Consider the following 20676-nt stretch of genomic DNA (forward strand, 5'->3'; position numbering starts at 1 on the left):
TTTACATCCCCATCCATATGCAAGTAGTGCATACCTCTTCTTTGAAGTCTTCCCTGGTTTCTCCCAGTTGAGTCCCTTTTTTATGACCCAACAGCCCTCTGTTCATAACAGATATTTTTTTCATCTATTAGGTCCAATAGTAATGATTTGATCATATGTCTACCTGAGAACCACTGAAGGGAAGCTCTGTATGTGGTTTAAAATTTTATCCCCAGTGTTTAGCATGCCTGGCACATAGTAGGTATGCATTACATATTTGTTGTTGAATAAGTAAATAGGACGATGTTATTTCCAGTTTTCAGCAAAAAGCACGAAAATGTGTTTTAAATGATCTCATAACTCTGTAAAACTAATATGCCAAAAGGAGGTTACTTTCTCTTCACCTAGCCAGCAAAATAAACCATTATTTTAGAAACCCCTATTTCTCAATCCATATGATACAGTAGAAAACAAAATTCAGAGAAAAAGCTATACATGCATAATATTTGTTCTTTACTTATCATTGCATCTGATTTAGGGAAATGATGATAAAAAAAACAGGATAAATCCATGGTTCAATGCATGATTCATACACACACACAAAGGACATCAGTAATATCTTCTAAATTACATATTTAGAAAACCTATTGGTATTTGGAGTTATAAAGTAGGTCTTTATTTCATAATCTTGTGGGATAAAAGGCAAATAAATGTTCTTAGTTTTTCCTAGGAGGAAATGTGGATTTCAACAGAATTTTTACTACCACTTAAAAAAGACAACAATCTTATAACACAATTAATTCCATATATGTAATCAAGTTCTTTTACACTATTTTCCCACAGGATCATATACCTGATTTTTTAAAGTCCATATTTTAAGAGTCATCAAGTAATATTAAGCCATGTAAACTCATCCCCACTGTTCCCTCCACTCCCCTGCCCTTTAACTTGTCTTAATCTTCCATGGCAACACATACCCAAGTGCAAACCCCTTTTCTAAAAAGGGTAAAGTTTCATTCAGGTTGGCTCTCACACTGTAGTAGTACAACTACTTTCCAAAGCCAATGCATAATAGTTTGCTATTCCTAAAGCTCTGAAATGCAAAAACATTAATGTAAGTTTTATACATCTTGCTGCTCTATAAGTGGCCTAGAAATACAGTTTCTACTACTAGCTCCACCTGCTGTCACAATATTCAAACCTAAAATTACCTCTTCACAAAGACTTTCAGTAATTCTATTGCCATCAGATTTCATACTCAATAACAAATGCATTTACCTGTGTCCACCCCTGGAGTGAAAGAATATGTTCAGAAAATTTTAATTTCAAATACAGTGTTGGGTCTCCTGTGTACATTGTTCCATAATAACAGTTTCCTAAATACACTTTATTATAGTCGCACATTGGGATCGTAACAAAACCAAGAACTACACAGACCTACGTGTTTATTATTAATAAACACGTGAGTTTATTATTAATCTATTTACAAAAGGTGTTTGGATATCACCTGGGTAGTTGGACTCTATCAGTAATTTGCACTTTTTTTTTTTTTAAGCTGTAGGAAAGGTGGTTCTTCATAAAATGAGAAAGCCTAATGTATAGAGGAAATGAAAGCAGAGCTATTTTGTATGGAGCAAGGTGGCTTCCCCCCCAATTCCCCATTTGGCAGTGCCCCTGGAAGTGCACTCACAGTACCCGGGATTGGGGACCATGCCTTCAAGACCACCGGGAGCAGTAATCTTTACAAATCCTTCCAGACTCTGCAGGTCTATGCATTTTGTATACCTCTGGTAAACACTTCCTTCCATCTTATAAACGACTCTTAGCAAGATGGACCCTTTCCACATTCTATAACAAATACATAGATTTTACATTTTACAAACCATTTAATGTAGGTGATATAGATATGTTGTGTATAGAGAAAGACTAGGAATGTTATCTTTTCCATTTTTTGATTTTTAAGTAGTTTCCTAGGAGAATAATCATCTTTTACCACAGGGATAGATATATTCAAAATGTCCAATAAAACCATATACATTTTTTGCTTGAAAGTTTCATTATGTATATTTTTTTGTAGTTCACAAAACCACTGACCCTAAGCTTCAGGGCCAGTGCACACAGAGAAATCCTCTTGAAAATGAAGTCATCTAGTTTCTGGCTATCACAGTGAGCTTAAATTAGAAACTGCAATAAACCTAGGGAGAGTGAAAGAAAAAACAATAAAAATGCCAAGTTATTTAGACTGTAAGTCTAGCCCTCGATTGGGAGAAAAGGGAGGGTTCACATTCATTGTGCTATATATTAATTTTTCCAGAGCTTGAAAATGCCTAAAAAGGAGGTTTTAAAAGGATTAAGTGGCTTTTTAAAAGATAATGCAAGCCTTCTCTAGTTGGAGGAATAAAATTCAGATTATGACTTCTAGAGGCCATGAGGGGAAAAAAGGGACAAAATATGTCCCCATAAAAAGACTCTAAGAACAGAAGGCGAAATGTGGTGAGATGTCCCCTATGTTCATTTGTTTTCTTTCTTTTTTTTTTTAGAGAGAGAGCACAAGTGCCTGGAGGTGGTTGGGGGGATGGCTGATGGAGAGGGCGAGGATCTTAAGCAGGATCCCTGTTGAGCAAGGAGCCCCACTTGATTGAGTAGGGCTCAATCCCTCAATCCTGAGATCATGACCTGAGCCAAAATCAAGGGTGGGATATTTAACCTACTGAGCCACCCAGGAGCTCCTATCTGTTTTGTTTCTCAGGGGGGGGAAAGAGAGACAAATCATCCAACAGACCCTTAATTATATAGAGAGAACAAACTGAGGGCTGATGGAGAGAGGTAGGCTGGGAGGATGGGCTAGATGGGTGATGGGGATTAAGGAGGGCACTTGTTCTGTGTCAGTGATGAATCACTAAACACCACTCTTGAAACTAACATTGCACTGTATGTTAACTAACTAGAATTTACATAAAAACTTGAAACAAACAAAAACAATGGTGAGCTGCCACAGTAGGATGGTTAAGTAAATTCAGAGGACTAACATTTTCTTCGGGCTTCCTGAATGAGAATAGGGGAATAAAGAGCAAAGAATCTACCTTAATGGAAGAAATCAAGTTTTACTATATCATTGGGAGGAAAATGAAAAGGAAGAGTAAAAACAGGTTATAAGAGAATAGAGAAATCTGAACCAATAAAACCATACTTCTATCAAACATGAACAGGAATCATTACTTTTTTATTATGTACATCTCCTGCTCAAAAACCTTCCAAGGTTCCTCCTCCCTTTCATAGTGCAAAGTCCTGATATCTTCTTCTGGAATTTAAAGCTTCACTATTCCTCCTAGGCATAGCGGTCTTCAATTCCCCCTCTTCTTGACACGCCCCTTCCATCAGGGTAGCTTACTCTGCCGAACACAACTCCTTTATAGGTAAGCACTATGCTCCATGCTGGTGCAAGAGGTAAAAGTATTCTAAGGGGGTGGTCTCATTTATGTTAGGACTCATTACTAACAGTATGACACCGGATAGTTTTGGATATGCAATTCTGGGGTGCCTGGCAGGGAAGAGGGGGTCTTGGAAGCAGAAATCTGGGAGAAGTCTCAGCCTCTGAGGGTGGGAGATAGAGTGAGAGATAAAGCCCTTCTCTGTACTGGTAGCAAATACCTCAGCATTTGACAGGACATTTGACGTTTATGTGAACATGGAGCATGCCGGGTAGGTAATCCATGCTGAATTCTGCATCCACACTGGCAAGGGCAAAGCACAGTGAACACCAGGAGCAAGGGCCAAGTGCACAGATGGCATCTGCATTCATTCATTTCACTAAGTCTTCTGCTTTGAGTTTCCACCTTTGCAAATCCCAGCCATCCTGCCCCCAGAGCCAGCCTGCACCTCCTGTCTTCCTCCTCTTATCTCTTAGAAGTTTGCTTGTCCACAGTAATTATTTAACACTGGCCATGAATGAAGTGACAATACCCTTTTATCCTCCTTATCTTGGGTCAGTATCTGAGTCTCCTAATTCATTCCTACCCTACAATGACTCTTACTCAGCATCCTCTAAATGCATAATGAAATAAATTAATTTACAGGTGAACATCTATAGGTGAACAATACTGCAGAATGGTCCTATGATGATGATTTCTAGATAAGGTAAGCATTATGTGTGTACATTTCCTGATCACAGAAAAGAGCTAAAGTCAAACAAGTGAAACCTTACTAAACCTGCTGTATTGACCCTAGTTCCTTCTGTAGGAGCTCCAAGCAAGAAAACATATGCAACAACAAAAAAAGAGTGTTTACAGTAGAACTTAAAACACTAGAAAATGGACATTTAGATTTAAAATTAGGAAAACAATCTATATCAACTATTGGGCTCAAGACAACTCAGATGAGACAGTAATAAAGAAAAGTATACAAGCCAATTGGCCATTAAGCTCTACCACAAATTATTTTCCAATTGAACTCATATTGAAGTCAAACAGTTCATAATCACCATTATGATGAGTCAATCTCTTTGATTTTTCTATTGTTTAAGTTGAAGGTTAAAAGTAAATTCCTGGAAAGCTTTTTCTGCTCTAAGTATGCAAGTGGAATATGTTCCTTGTTTTCAAAGGGTAATATAAAAACAGGAAGGAAAAAAAAAAAGCTTAATCTAATTACCTAGTGAAAAGAAAATTTAGAAGTACTTTGTTTTTTTCCCCTACGCATATTTTATTTGGATCCAGGATGAAAACACCCCGACAGCCATGGAGGATTCAGTGGGGTAATACTCATGCCATATTTCTTATTCATGGTACTTGACATACTAAGCAAAAGTCCCATAAATCTTATTTGTTGTTGTTATTTGTATAAAATGCTCAACAACAACAAAATAAATAAATAAAATGCTCAACAATTTATCACACGATGAAGTCAAATCATTGGCTATCACATGTTGCCATTCATGGAACTGCTGAGACATGTTTGGCATTAAACCACTGCCTGCAATGAAGAAACTTTAAGGAAGAGCCTTACAAAATTCACCAGGGCATTTTACTGAATAGTTTGTGAACATCAATGTACACTCATCAGTCTCTCCTCCATGTGACATCGTGAAAGAAATATCCTGTATCAGGGAAAACTGTCTCTCTAGAGAAGACGTTTCTATTGCATGGACACTGATCACTGGATTGTCAATCCCTATTTGTTTTGGAGTTTAGGTAGCTCAGAACCAGATCTGACATCAACCTCTAGCAACGGTGGAGAACCTTCCGTGTCCTGATCCACTCCTGATTTCAACTCATTGATGAAGTTCCTGGGGGAGTGAACACTGGACTCAGCTCTGTCACAATGACCCTTGGCACTATTAAAATCAAGGGAAGAAGGGGCGCCTGGTTGGCTCAGTCGGTTAAGCATCTGCCTTCAGCTCAAGTCATGATCCCAGGGTCCTGGAATCAACCCCACATAGGTCTCCCTATTCAGCGGGGAGCCTGCTTCTCCCTCTGCCCCTCCCCCAGCTTGTGCTGTCAAATAAATAAAATCTTTAAAAATTTTTTTAAAATCAAGGGAAGGTTTATCAAATGGTTGAGAAGATAAGTTTGGAGAGCAGACCACTGTGGTCTACTATTTAGCTAGCTATGCCAGTCTAACTTGACCTGAGTTTCAGAATGTTTTTAACTTATAAAATGAAGATAATTGTGATAGCACAGAGTCATATTAAATTTAACAATTTATGCATAGTGCTCATCATGGAGTCTGCACATGGAAAGCTTTCAGAAAGTCACAGCTGAAATTATTATAATATTTTAACACATGTAGATTTCTTTTGTAAACAAATAAAGAACCATCAAATGCCAGGGTTGAGATATTTTATTATTCCTTTCTAGAGCCTAATTTCCTCATTTTAAAGAAGGGAACAAATAAGTTTTCTAGGTCTCTTCTAGTTGCAACCTCCTTTTGTTCTCTATACTTAGAGAAGGTATGAACTGCATCACAGAGAACAACGGCTATAAGGAAATACAACCCTCTCAACAGAGTAGCAATAGTATATGTTAGAACCACCCCAACAGTGATCTGCTGCTTCTTAAACAAGAGGCTTGATTTTTTTTTTATCTTCCATTAATATAATTCCTTGCTCCTGGTACCCAAACAGTGTTTGCTGATACTTGCTTGTTAGATTACAGGCATTAAAAATGCCTTCTTGACAATCATTACATGGTTTCACACATATGGGGAATATAAGAAACAGTGAAAGGGATTATAGGGGAGAAGGAAAATGAGCGGGGAAAAATTAGAGATGGTGACAAAACATGAGAGACTCCTAACTCTGGGAAACTAACAAGGGGAAGTGGAAAGGGAGATGGGTGGAGGGATGGGGTGACTGGGTGACCGGCACTGAGGAAGGCACTTGACAGGATGAGCACTGGGTGTTATACTATATGTTGGCAAATCGAACTTCAATAAATATATATATATATATATATATATATATATATAATATTTAAATATAAGATATATACACATATATAATTTAAAATGCCTTCTTGCTACTTCTTCTGGCTGCCCTCATACTCTCCCAATATGCGTTTCCTGGAGACCTTCTACTCTTGCTTCCAATGGCTTTGACTTAACTTTCACTCTTCTTAATTTTTATAAGGAAAATCTACAGAAACAACCTGCCTTTGAGAGAAACCAGAAGCTCCTGGGAAGTAGGACCTGGGCACCCAGATTTAGGTACTATGTGAAGTGTGTGCTTGGTCAAGACTCTGCCAAGTCAGGATCAATCCAGGATGTGAGTCTGGACCTCACCAGGAAGCTGGGCAGCAAATGGCCTACACAGAGAATCTTTTAGGGTGGCATGCTAGAGAGCTGGTATGACTTGTCTGGACGTATGAAGAGCCACATCTAGCTAGAGAACTCCCAAGTCAAGGCTATCAAGGAGAACTTTGGAAAAATAGTATTGCCTGGATAAATAGTTTCCAGAAAGCCATGGCCAACATTTCAGTTCTTCAAGATCAAAACATTAAGGAGAGAAATAAGATATTTGACAAAACATTTAAACCTTGTATAAAACCTCTTCCTGCAAGAAAATTAACTTGTAAAAGGTGACTCATGATGGAAAGGGTGAAAAGAAGGAGCTGATGGTCTGAAATTAGTTCAGGAGTGAAAAGTTCTAATAGAAAAAAATTACGGTAGCAGCAATCAAGAGTTTGGTAGTGATTTCCTGCTAGGATGACTTTTTGACTTTTTCTTCTGGGTATTTGTGGTCTTGAGTCTTCTTTTCAAAGGAAAACAAATTAAAGCTAGTTGGAAAGGTAGTACTGTGACTTTAAAGTCTAACCTTAAAGGAAGTGATAATCTGGGAAGGCTAACTTGGCAATGATATGGAGACCAGAAGAGGAAGGAGGAAAGAAAAAAGAAGAAAGAAAAGAGAAAAAATAGAGGGAGGGAAAAGACTGGAAACCTGTAGACTGAGAGTTCTTTCACACTAATTTTGGAGCAAGGCTCTAAGTACCTACACTGTGGTCTCTTTCCTCCCCTTATCTTCCCCTGAATTTCTCAGAGGACTAAGTTACTTTGTAACCTTTTAAAATATACCTTAAAATTAATTATTAGGAAAAGATGCTGTGAAAAGAAGCATCTTCACGATTTGACTGAGAAACGGATGTGAGAGTAGACATAATACCCTTGATATTAAACGCAGGAAAATGCATACAGGAGCAGGTCCAGGAGTGTATCCTCAAAGTGAGAAAGGCCTCATAGGGAAGACTATTTTTACTATAAAAAAAATTCCAGTTGTGAAGCCAATTCTTAGGCCATAAGGAGTTTGAGAAAATGTTCCCTAATAAGGCAGTCTTCATTATATATGAAAGGACTCTGGCATGGGCAAGACTATCTAAATGCAGTGAATGTCCAGAAACTCTTATCTAAAACAAAAAGCTCTAATGGACATGATACTAGTATCAAAAGGAAGCTCTGTGACTCCCACAAATGTAAGAAATATTTTTAATTTTTTTTCAAAGATTTTTTGTATTTGAGAGAGAGAGAGCATGTGAGAGACAGAGAGTGCACAAGCAGAAGGAGAAGCCAACTCTCTGCTCTGCAGGGAGCATGATGTGGGGATCAAACCCAGGACCCCGGGATCATGACCTGAGCTGAAGGCAGACGCTTAACTGACTGAGCCACCCAGGCATCCCATGAGAAATATTTCTATGTGAAGTCGAAGCTCAAGAATTAGATAATTCACAAAGGAAATTATGTAATTTTCACAAACATATCTTCAGCTAAAAGTCAAAGCGAGTCTCTCAAACATCAGAAATATATATACATATATCTTTCATTCTTTCATTCATTCATTCATTCATTCATTCATTCATTAATGGGATGAGACTAACAATGGCATACATGGAGCAGCCTTTTGCCAGACATCAGTTCTCTATATCAGAGCATGCACACATAAGAGAAACCTTTAGAAGGTAATAAAGGTAGAAAACCTTCGGCCAGAATTTACCCTTCAAATTACCCATACAGGAGAGAAATCACACGAATATAACACAGGCAGGGAAATCTTTTCATAAAGTCTTATTAAGCATGAGATAATACACAGTGCGGGGGCAGGGGTGTCTTATGATACTGAATGTAGAAGAAGTTCTCTCAGAGTCAATCTTGGGTCTATATCAGAGAATTCACTATACCTATAAAGAACATGGGTAACCTTTCTTCCAGAAGAACACCTCTTTGGACATCAAAGAACTGGCTGAAAGAAAACCCTCTGTGTAAAGGTAAATCCTTAATTCAGAATCAGAGAACACACATTAGGGAGATCTATGAAAATAATGAATGATCTGAGAGTGCCTCTAGCAGCGGTCACACTTGCTATATCAGAAAAGTCAAAAAATGAAGCAGTGCTGGGTGTATAATGTGTGGGGAATACCTTCACCCAGACGGAATCACTCACTGTCAGGGGACTGTTATGGAGAGAAACCCTATCAACTCAAAAAATGTGGGAAACCCTTCTGCCAGAAGGCAGGAATCTTTTAGATTAGAAAATCACATACAAACCCACAGAAAAAAATGCAAGGAAGGCATCATCAAGAAGTTACAACTAACTGAACATGACATAAATAATATTTGAATAGTCTGAAAGCACAAAGATTTTATAAGAAATTAATAACCTGGAGAAAGTGCATCAAGTTAGGAAGTTTGTCAAAAACTCATTCTCTTGCCAATAATCGTATTCTAAGAGTCATTGTTCATATGCAATTCCAGACCTTGAATACAAAAAAGCAATCCAGTAAACTCCTTTGCAAATCTAACATTTATAAATAAAGATTTTTAGGGCCGCCTGGCTGGCTCAGTCAGAAAAGCATGTGACTCTTAATCTCCAGGTCATGAGTTCAAGCCCCACAGGGGGTATAGAGATTACTCAAATAAATAAGACTTTAAAAATAAAAGATTTTTAAGAAGAAAGAAAAAGCCACACTGGTCAGAAACCCAGGAGCCAGCTTGAGGAAGCACTCAGTGGCCAAGTCTGTGACAAAGTGAAAACTAAAATAACTATAACTAAGAGAATGTAAATTACTAAAAGCATACAGCTCATGGGTCCATGCTGATAATAAATAGATCGACTGATCAAGAAGGGGAGGTCTCTTGCCTATAGCCAAGGGCTCCCTGGAAGAAGCACCAGGCAGGGTGCCTGTATGGCACAGCCAGCATCCAACTCTTGGTTTTTGGCTCAGGTCATGATTTCAGGATCTTGGGACTGAGCCCCATGTCAGGCTTCATGCTCAGTGGGGAGTCAGCTTGAGATTCTCTCTCCCTCTTCCTCTGCCCCTCCCACTCGTGTGCTCTCTTTCTTTCTCACTCAAGTAAATAAATAAATCTTTTAGGGGGAAAAATAAGGAAGCAGCACTGGGATTAGAAAAATCATAAAAAAAAAAAAATCATTACTTTACAACTATAATGGCAAAAGCTGGGTCAGACAAGAATCATAGTCACCAAATCTAGGGGGAAATTTTGATGAGAAGCAAAGTATGTGCAACATCTTCAATGTGTCTCCACAGACTGCTTGTTTGTTGCAGAGGAAGAAGAGATAAACAGAATACAATGGAGAACTTGAACAACATCTTGACCAATGATAAAAATTACTATCATCGATGAGAGACAGATGGACATTGTGTGCCTCCAGAAGTGGCATCAGAGAGGGACAGATCACCTAAATGGCATTCTGGCCCAAGATGCTTAACTTTGACCTAATTACAGAGAAACACCAGGCAAACACCAAATAAGGACTATTCTCAAAAAATAAAAAATAAAAAATAATAATAATAATAATAATAATAATAATAAGGGCTGGGCTATTTCCTCAAAAATAACAATGTTATAAAAAGGCAAAAAAAGTCGACAAAAATGTTCCAGATTAAAGGATGCTAAGGAGACATGGCATCAAAGACTAATTCCTGTATTAAATGAGGAACGATGTTACTAAGGACACTATCGGATCAAGTGACAACACTGGAAAATAAACAGTAAATTAGAAAAAAGATATACTATCAATTTAAGTTTATGAAGTTGGTAAGTGTGCTATGTTTTAGGTTCAGAGCAGCGAGAGGAAGAGGTGGTGATAGGAGGGGCCCAAGGGGTAAGATGTTAACAATAAGTGCACTTGGGTAAAGAGTATACAGTACTCTTTACCGTTCTCAGTACTATTTTTATTTTGCAACTTTTTTTTAAAGATTTTATTTATTTATTCATGAGAGACATGGGGGGGTGGGGAGCAGAGACCCAGGCAGAGGGAGAAGGAGGCTCCCTGCAGGGAGCCTGATGTGGGACTCGATCCTGGGTCTCCAGGATCAGGCCCTGGGCAGAAGGGAGGCCCTAAACCGCTGAACCACCCGGGCTGTCCTATTTTGCAACTTTCTGTAAGCTTTATTTCCCCCAAAAAAGGTAATTTTTAAAAAGCCAATCTAGCACGTTCTACCTCCAAAAACAACAGCAGCCTAAATTCAGACACATCTTCATGTACAAAAACAAAAGCAAAACAAACAAAACTGCTCTAGACCCCAGCCGCTCTGGACCTACTGAAAGACTTTTCTCCCACTCAGGCCTGGCCTCTGCTTCATCAACACACAAAGTGCTCTCTCCAAACTCAGCAAACACAGCTTGGTCACCAACTCCAATGGATACTCTTCTGTTAGTACCTACCTGACCTTTCAACACTGTTGACCACATCCTCTTCCTTGGAATAATCTACTTCTCACTTTTGATCAGACACCCTTGATTTTCCTCCTGCCCGTCCACCCCCTCTAAATCTTCTGCCATTTCCTAACTCCCTGACTTCTCAAGATCCCATTTCCTAAGGTTTTCATTTCACTCTGTCTTGCTAGGTGGTCTCATCCATCTCCTTGGCTTCAAAAACCATCTATATGCCAATGAATCCCAAATTTATTTCTCTGGCCCACAGCTTTCCTCTGAATTCTCTATTCATGCAGCCCGAGTGCCCTAACATCACTGATGGAAACTTTTCAAACTTAACATACTCAAAAGTGAACTCTGGGTCTCCCCCAACCCCATACCTTTTCCCTCAGTCTTTCCATTGCAGGGGATGCCACTTCCGTTCATCTAAATCAGAAAATCTCCATCATCAGTTAGATGTTGACATCACAAGCAATGTTTTTTCTTTATACCTTTCAATGGTTTAAAACTTCCTTACAATAAACATACATACTTATGAATACATTAAAGGACCAAAAACTTTTCTTTGAAACAGAACAAAGATGTGCTTTATAATCTCTATTTTTATTAATTTTAGCTTTTTGAATATCTAAAAATTAATATTAACTTTCATATTACCGGAAGTGTTTGGATTTACTGAAGACATCATGGAATCAGCTTCTATCTAGAAAAGAAAAAAGAAAAGCACATACAATTTCATCAAATGTTTTCACAGTACGAATTCTTAATTCTTGGGGTGTGGGGAAGGATTGCATTTTATGAGAAACCAACTCTTGAGTTCGGCAGACAAGTAACATCACAGGACAGCTGTAATAATCATTTTATTCTTCCATTGATATCTGGGGTGGGGGGATAGGTTAGATACATGATGGGGATTAGGGAGGGCACTTGTGATGAGCACTGGGTGTTGTATGGAACTGTTGAATCCCTATATTGTACACCTGCAACATACCGCATGTTAAGTAATTGGGATTTATTTTTTTTTAAAGGGGAAATCCGTTTTATTTTTTAATTTTTAATTTTTAAATTTTTTATTTATTTATTCATGAGAGACACAGACAGACACAGGCAGAGGGAGAAGCAGGCTCCATGCAGGGAGCCCAATGCAGGACTTGATCCTGGGACTTCAGGATTACACCCTAGGCTGAAGGCAGGCGCCAAACTGCTGAGCCACCCAGGTATCCCCAACTAATTGGGATTTAAATAATCTTAGGGGCAGCTCGGGTGGCTCAGCAGTTTAGCACCACCTTCAATCCAGGGCATGATCCTGGAGACCCAGGATCGAGTCCCACGTTGGGCTCCCTGCATGGAGCCTGCTTCTCCCTCTGCCTATGTCTCTGCCCCCACCCCCCACCCCCCCGTGTCTCTCATGAATAAATAAATTTAAATTTTTAAAAAGTGGGGAAATTTTTTCAAATAAATAATTTTTAAAAACCTTAGAAAAATAAAATAAAAACTGAAGTGGAATTACAGCAAAAAATATTTTTATATCTATGAGATAAAACATGCTAATCTGCTACAGACTCTAATGGCCCCCAAACAATTTAAACATATATAATCAACTTGGCTGTCATATATGCAGCATAACCTAAAAGGTAACCTATTTTAAACAAATACAAGTGATTATTGCAATGAGCTTGATGGCTTTAACTTTTTTCCTGATAATAAAAGTAATGTGATGTAGAAAACATGAAAAATATTTTAAAAATCACAAACACTTTTAAAAACAGCAATCCAATGAGAACCATTATTAACATCTTGGCCTAGTCTGCATTTTCCCCTCTATGGCTTTTTAAAGATATTTCAGAACACATCCTAGATAAGGTTCAGGAAACTTTCACTATATATTAAAATATAAGCACTTTCCTATAGTTACAAGGGCGTTATAAACATTATGGAATTAGAACCGTGACAACACCTGGCATGGGTTTTTGACCTTGGATTCCAGGCCTTGCACTTTCCTGGTTTCTCTCGCCCATGCCAGGGGGTTTGCATCGCATCTTCTTCCTGGAACCTGCCTACCCTGAAATGTTGGTACCCCTGCCCGCCCCCTCCCCGCCCCCTGTGGAGTACTCTTTAGCACTCTGCATCCTGTTCTCTGCCAATACCACTCAGTCTCATGTTCTGAACCACCACTTGTAACCCAAGGAGTCCTCAATCTGTCTCTAGCCCTTACCTCTCAATTCCTTGTGTGGTTCCAGATTCCTGCATTTACAAGGGATGGCAGATCTTTCCACCAGAACCTCAACACCAGCACAGTATTTAATGAGTGAATTCACTTGGCATGTTCACAGCCTCCTCAAACTTCATGTGCCCTGAACTAAACTCACTGACTTTCCCCAAGCCTACTCCTTAGTTTTAATGCCACTTAGTGGCATTACTATTGCTCCAGCCCTGGTTTCACACCCCTCTCGAGGGCCAGCCACATCTAATCAGCAGGGCATAGCATCTCCCTACACCACAAAGTGCTTCCAGATACTTCATATGAGGAATCTAGCTAGCTCTTCTAGTCTAAGTGACATCTGGACTGCTTCACAATAGAGGCTGTTTTGTTCATCTTTATATCACTAGCAACTAGCAAGTGTTCATTTTATTAAATAGGAAGTAAACAATTGAATGAATGCATAAATTATTTATTACATGTTGTGCATGCAGTAAATATTTTATTTGCTCAAAAGCAATATTCAAAAATATAACCCCAGGGGCACCTGGCTGGCTCAGTTGGTGGAGTATGCAGCTCTTGATCTTGGGGTTGTGAGTTCAAGCCTCATGTTGGATGTAGAAATTACTGAAAAAATAAAATCTTTAGGGGCACCTGGGTGGCTTAGCCTGTTAAGTGTCTGCCTTCAGCTCAGGTCATGGATCCAGGAGTCCTGGAATCAAACCCCGCATCAGGCTCCCTGCTTGGCAGGGAGTTTGCTTCTCCCTCTGCCCCTTACCTTGCTCATGTGCACATTCTCTCTCAAATAAAGAAAATCTTAAAAAAAATAAAATCTTTAAAAATATATTTAAAAAACCCAAACTTCAACCTAATATAAGGTAACAATCTGTTACATTTCACAGAGAGTATACATTATCATTTTTTAAAATATGTATTTATTTATGATAGAGAGAGAGAGAAAGAGAGAGAATGAGAGGCAGAGACACAGGAGGGAGAAGCAGGCTCCATGCCAGGAGCCCGACGTGGGACTCGATCCCTGGACTCCAGGATCACGGCCTGGGCCAAAGGCAGGTGCTAAACTGCTGAGCCACCCAGGGATCCCATATACATTGTCATTTAACACAAGTTATTATACAAATGACTAACAGGTGTACAGATGATTTGGTATCACTTTATTGTTTAGTGATCTGCAATCAATAGACATTTGATTAAAAAAATGAAACCTGAAACCTCAGCCAGGTAGGAGAATAAAAGTTAAAATTTGTTAAATTTCATGGATTGCACACATGTGTGTTACCATATCACTATACTTATCATTCAGTTCCTCGCTTATATTCTAAAATTAAAGCCAACTAAGTAGTTTCAGGGGTGATAAAAGCAGAATTAAACCAGCCATCTTTCCAGCTGAACACAGGTTAAATATAATGCTTCAAAGGCTGGGACCATTTAGCTGACCTGCTTTGGAATTCTAGCTGAAATGACTGCAGGTGAATAGAAGCTGCAATTTCTGGGAGTCAGCCCTACTTCTCTGAGCTCCATAATCAGCCTACTCTCCATAATCAGTTCATGGGACCAATCTGTGTCAATAGAACTTATTTATCGTGAAGTCGTGATGCATTTAAGCATAATGAGGAACAGAGAAGTGAGACATCACGTGGTCCCTACCTTTGCTGGGCTTGCAATCTGAGAAACAGAGCTCGGTGGTGATAACAGGCCAAAGTAATTGCTAAGCTGTTTGGTTTAAGGAGGACAGAGGGAGGGCATTCCAGGCAGAGCCCTCTGTTTGAAGGCCACAACTGAATTTCTTTTTTTTTTTTTTTAATTTTTTTAATTTATTTATGATAGTCACACACAGATAGAGAGAGAGAGGCAGAGACACAGGCATAGGGAGAAGCAGGCTCCATGCACCGGGAGCCCGACGTGGGATTCGATCCCAGGTCTCCAGGATCGCACCCTGGGCCAAAGGCAGGCGCCAAACCGCTGCGCCACCCAGGGATCCCCTTTTTTTTTTTTTAATTTTAGAAATTCTTTTTTTTTAATTTTTATTTATTTATGATAGTCACACACAGAGAGAGAGAGAGGCAGAGACACAGGCAGAGGAAGAAGCAGGCCCCATGCACTGGGAGCCCGATGTGGGATTCGATCCCGGGTCTCCAGGATCGCGCCCTGGGCCAAAGGCAGGTGCCAAACCGCTGAGCCACCCAGGAATCCCCACAACTGAATTTCTTAAAGCTGGACAAGATCTTGTCTTTGATTAATTCCAGTTCAGCATCTTAACAAGAATCCATCTCTGGAATCAATGTAACAGGCACCTGGGTAGCTGTCAGTTGTGTGCCTTTGGAATGGTCATGGTCCTAGGGAGTCTGCTTGTCCACCGCCCTCTGCTCCCCCTGCTTATTCTCTCTCAAATAAATAAATCCTTTAAAAAAAAATAGAATCAACGTAATGAAGGGAGCAGCCCAATGACAAAGGAGAGCAGGAAATCTGTCCTTCTAAGGCAGGACCTTCCTTGAAGTTCAGCTCATTAGTGAATCAGCACAAACTGTCCTGAAGAGTAACACCCAACAAAATTTAAATGTACCTAGTAATTGTACTTCCAGGAATTTATTCCACAGATATACAACCACAAGTACAGATATACATATAAAAGGATGCTCATCGCAACGATGTTTGTAGGAATGAAAAATAATGAAGGCAATCTAAATGACCAAAGACAGGAAACTGGCTACAGAGAATACTATGCGACTACTTTTTATTTTTATTTATTTATTTATTGCGACTACTTTTTAAAACATGGTGGTGCATTTATGTTCACTGTTAAGTGAAAATAAGCAAAATAAAACAGACATACTGTGTACCCACTTATGGGTTTTTTAAAAAGATTCTATTTATTTAGCAGAGAGAGGAGGAGCAGCAGCAGAGGGAAAGAGAGAAGCAGGCTCCCTACTGAGCAGAGGCCTATGTGGGGTCCTGGGATCATGACCTGAGCCAAAGGCAGACACTTAACCAACTGAGCCAGCGAGGTGCCCCCCACCTATGTTCTTAATAGAATGCTAGGCACGTCTGTTATACATCAGAAATTTTGGAATGAGGGATCCCTGGGTGGCGCAGCGGTTTCGCGCCTGCCTTTGGCCCAGGGCGCGATCCTGGAGACCAGGGATTGAATCCCACGTCGGGCTCCTGGTGCATGGAGCCTGTTTCTCCCTCTGCCTGTGTCTCTGCCTCTCTCTCTCTATCATAAATTTAAAAAAAATTAATTAATTAAAAAAAAGAAATTTTGGAATGACACACACACACACACACAAAAAACTATTAACTGTAGCCCCTAAGCAGCAGGACTCTCTGATAGCAAAGGAGGGGATTTTACATTCAGCTTTATACTTTTTCCAGACTGTTGGAATTTTTTGCATAAGTAACTACGTTAGTTTTATAATTCAAATGAATTCCCCCCCCCCTTACCAATACCCCCTCCCCAGTCTTCCCTCTAGACACCTCCCTAGCATCTTGTTATTATAAGCCTGGTGGTGACATAAGCTCCAAGAACTCGACCTCATCCCTGAGTTAGGCTCTTAAGAACAGTAAAATCCAGCACTGGACACATCTCTGAAATCGCTCTGAGAGGCAGTGATTTTTAAACACCCTAAACGAGCCACAGCACTTGACTTAGAATCCACTCACTCCTGTATAGTCTGCCCCTCTCCCAAATAGATGAAGAAAAGTTCTACCTTGGAGGGCTTGTACCCAAACAGCATTACAATGGCAACTTTAAAGTCCTCTCTGCTTAGATAGCCTTTGTTATCTTCGTCGCACGCTTTAAATACCTAAAGAACATCAAAATACCTTCAGTTAGACCGACGCCCGTTTGTTCTATTCCTCGTTTATATTAAATTTAGACCTCCAAAATCTAAACCTCAGCTGAGCAGGGGGGCTTGGAAATGGGAGTTGCATCATCCTAATTTTACTCCTTCTTGAAGATCTCTTAAATGTGCTATCATTTACTCCCCTCTGAAATGTGCAAACGACTTAATCTCCAGACTAATGCAAACTAATTCCTTTAAATCACAGGGATAAATTCTACCTAAAATCCTGTCCTAGAATTAGGAAGGTGAGACAGATAAGATGGTTGGGGGGTTATTACTAATGAACGAGGTAGCGGGGGAAAGAAGGAACTTGGAAGCAGCCAGAACATCGGACAGGGAGCGAGGAGCCTTGCAGCCCTCGGCTCAGTTATTATCCATGGGCCTTTGCAAGGAGGCTCCGGTCCTCGTCGGTGCAACCAAGCCGAGCGAGACCCAGGCGGGAAAGGATGGGAGCCCTGGGTCAAGTTCGAGTCTCGGAATAAGCCTCCCGACACCTACTTCCACCCACTTCTTATGCTCGGAGGGGCTGGCTTCCCAGGTCCGTGGCCGGGCCCCGGGCCCGGAGAAAAACATCGCGACCACCGCGACTCGGGACCGGAGAGCCCGAGACCTCCGCGGCCAGATCCCGGGAGCAGCAGACCCGGGCCACGCTCACCGCAGCTAAGGAAGCTGAACTTAGCCGGGCAACTCCAACGTCTCCTCCTATTGGACGGCCTGCCGGCCACTGGCGTTGATCCCGCGATGCTATTGGCCAGAGGCTTTAGGCCTGTTTCCTAGGAACAGCCTATAGCGGAGAGGCTCCTGGGCCCGCCCCCAGCCTTGGCACCGCCCTTCTCATCCCCTTAACTCCTAGCGCTCCGCTGGGAACCCGCTCACCTAGGTCCTGCCTCAGTGTCTCTTGCAAGGGTCCTTCCATCTTCCTGCCCGCCCCCGCCCCCCCCAGACTTTGCAATAAGTTACTTGAGTAATTTTTCATCTCTGACACTGTGCTAAACATGATAGGAACCACAAGTGTGGACAAAGCATAAAAAGACCCAAAGAGCCAAGTCCAGGATTCACCTGCTTATCAGCAAGTCACTGGGGTCGAGCCCTCCAGGGTAGTTACCCTGTTTTGTCTTCCCATAACCCTGCAAGCAGCAGACGTTCAGCAAACGTACCAAGTCCTTCGAACTTCCATGACGTAGAAGCCAGAAGGCCATGTAAATAAAATGAAATGTTCTCATAACCTGCAGCCCATGGACAATTACTTGATGCAGGTAGAGTGAAAGGTTCCTCCAGGAAGCTCCCAACTGCCTTAATGTTAACGTCTTGCTAGAAGAAAAAGCCACCTTAGCCTGACAATACAAGTCCCCCTATACCCCGGGAGTCCTCTTTAGCAAACTTTTGGAAACTTCCTGTTTCTTTATCTCCCCCAACTCCAAAGTATAAAAATCAGTTGCTCCTTTAAAGTCCCATGGCAGTAGCTCTTCTCTTCCCCGGTCCTGTCCCATGCCTTAATAAAACCACCTTTTTTGGGGCAGCCCGGGTGGCTCAGCAGCTTAGCACTGCCTTCAGCCCAGGGTGTGACACTGGAGTCCTGGGATCGAGTCCCGCGTCGGGGTCCCTGCGTGAAGCTTGCTCCTCCCTCTGCCTGTGTCTCTGCTTCTCTGTGTGTGTGTCTCTCATGAATAAATAAACAATATTAAAAAAAAAAAAACACCTTTTTTGCGCCGAAGGCATCTCAAGAATTCTTCTTTGGCCATCAGCTACAGACCCCAACAATATTAAAAAAAAAAAAAATCCGTTTACACCAAGTTGTTTCACTAAGTCCTCTAGGAAAGGTGTTCGAAAGAAACTCGGAAAATAAATGTCATAAACATTAAAGCCAAGGAACAGGGGGAGGGTTCCGTTTTGCAAGAATTTATTTCAGCCCCCTCCCTCTCCAGGCAAACCAGTTAAATGAAAAACACACACGTTTCGCAGGAGAAACAGGCCTTGGCGGTTGAGGGTGATGGGAGCTCATTAACTTTTTTATTTTACAGCAGGTTTTACAAGTTTGCGCCCCCAGCGAGCCCGGCGCATCCCTCGGGGATGCAGGTCTCGGCGCACAGCTTGCCTCGAACCTCAGTGAATCCTTCTCTCTCTGCCTTTTTTTTTTTTTTTTTTTTTTTCATTTATTTATGATAGTCACAGAGAGAGAGAGGCAGAGACACAGGCAGAGGGAGAAGCAGGCTCCATGCACCGGGAGCCCGACGTGGGATTCGATCCCGGGTCTCCAGGATCGTGCCCTGGGCCAAAGGCAGGCGCTAAACCGCTGCGCCACCCAGGGATCCCTTTCTCTGCCTTTTTAAGTCAATACCGCCCGCCTCGAGCTCCGGGAGGCTGAGCCCGTCCAGGAGAATCCCTGTAAAAGGGGCAGAGTTTCGTCCCTAAGGGCAGGGAGAGAGAGAACACTTCATTTTCTCCCTCCTCCGTTGAGATTAGAAGTGGTCATCAGGAGGTGAGCCGAGAGATGGGACACACCCCAAGCGGGGCGGGGGGGAGCCGAGAGATGGAACACACCCCCCGCCCCGCTTCCACTCCTTCCCGCCAGAACCTCCCGCCGCCCCGCACCCCGGCGGCACCTCAGGACCCGGCGGTGTTTAGGACCCAGCGGCGGGCGTCCCGGAAGGGGAAGGGGAAGGGGCGGGGCCACCAGCCCGGAGCCGCGGCCGGGAGGGTTTAAACTGCGCGCAGGCGCGGGCGGCGGACCGGAGGGCGCTCACCTGGTGGTCGCGGGGCGCCTCGGCAGCTGCGGCTCTGGAAGCTCCAGGTGCGTGTCCCGAGGTTGCAGGAGCCCGGCCTGCGCGCGGGCCGCTGGGGCCCCGCGAATTCCGAGGCCCGGTGGGGCCGGAGGAGGGAGCCGAGGGAAGCAGGGCACCTGGGAGGGATGCTGGGGAAGGTCCCCTCCTGGGCCTCGGCGTCCTCGGGCGCCGAACCCGCCAGGCGCGAGCGGCAGGTGTCGCGGGCTCGGGCTCGGGCTCCGGCTCCTCCGCGCGGCAGGTGGGCGGTGTCGTCAGGTGGGGGATGCGGAGCGCGCGGGCGCCTCTCCCGGGCCAGGTTGCGCCTGTGCGCGGAGCCGGTCACCCGTGGGACTTACGGGGGACTCGGTGCGAGCGTTCGTGGACCGAGTTCCCTCCTGGCCAAGCGCCTCCAAGGGTGCGGGCCTGTGGTCGGCGCACCCCCCCCCCCCATCGGCCCGCCTCCCCCCGGCCCCACCGCCCCTGCAGGACCTGCCCCCGCCGGGTTCGTCTCCCTCCAAGCCGTTCTCCCGCAGTTAGCGAACCTAGCAGCTTAGGTAAGTGGGGACCCTGTACTCCCCGCTTGTTAAAGCCTTTCGGGGCCCCTGCCTTCTTTAGTCTGAAATCCAGGATCTTTAACACTTCCCTTACTTCTTCCCGCCCCCTTCATCCTGAACTATACTGCTTGCCCAGATGCCTCTTTCTCATCTAGGAGTTA

At 42.5% G+C, this 20676-nt stretch overlaps 2 protein-coding genes across 26 annotated transcripts in view; one reads left to right on the plus strand and one right to left on the minus strand.

Moving 5' to 3' along the window:
* Window positions 1-17848, minus strand: part of EFCAB11 (EF-hand calcium binding domain 11) — a 145180-nt gene extending 127332 nt beyond the window's left edge. For all 19 annotated transcript variants that reach the window (XR_005363679.1, XR_005363680.1, XR_005363678.1 and 16 more), the window contains exons 1-3: window positions 17698-17848; window positions 17065-17160; window positions 11797-11842 (exon numbers count right to left, since the gene is read on the minus strand). Coding sequence is in view for 7 of the 19 variants with exons in the window: in XM_038545531.1 (XP_038401459.1) it covers window positions 11797-11842; window positions 17065-17160; window positions 17698-17772 (217 nt within the window). In the remaining 12 variants the exon portion in view is untranslated. The remainder of the gene's footprint in view (window positions 1-11796; window positions 11843-17064; window positions 17161-17697) is intronic.
* Window positions 17849-19546: 1698 nt separating this feature from the next.
* TDP1 (tyrosyl-DNA phosphodiesterase 1) overlaps window positions 19547-20676 on the plus strand; it is an 84894-nt gene continuing 83764 nt past the window's right edge. For 3 of the 7 annotated variants that reach the window (XM_038545535.1, XM_038545543.1, XM_038545544.1), the window contains exon 1: window positions 19839-19990. The gene's annotated coding sequence lies outside the window, so the exon portion shown is untranslated. Of the gene's footprint in view, window positions 19679-19838; window positions 19991-20676 lie in introns of those variants that run through there. The other 4 variants (XM_038545541.1, XM_038545542.1, XM_038545536.1 and 1 more) reach the window with 4 other exon arrangements.

Source organism: Canis lupus, chromosome 8 (genome assembly GCF_011100685.1).
Source record: "Canis lupus familiaris isolate Mischka breed German Shepherd chromosome 8, alternate assembly UU_Cfam_GSD_1.0, whole genome shotgun sequence".
Classification (NCBI taxonomy): Eukaryota; Metazoa; Chordata; class Mammalia; order Carnivora; family Canidae; genus Canis; species Canis lupus.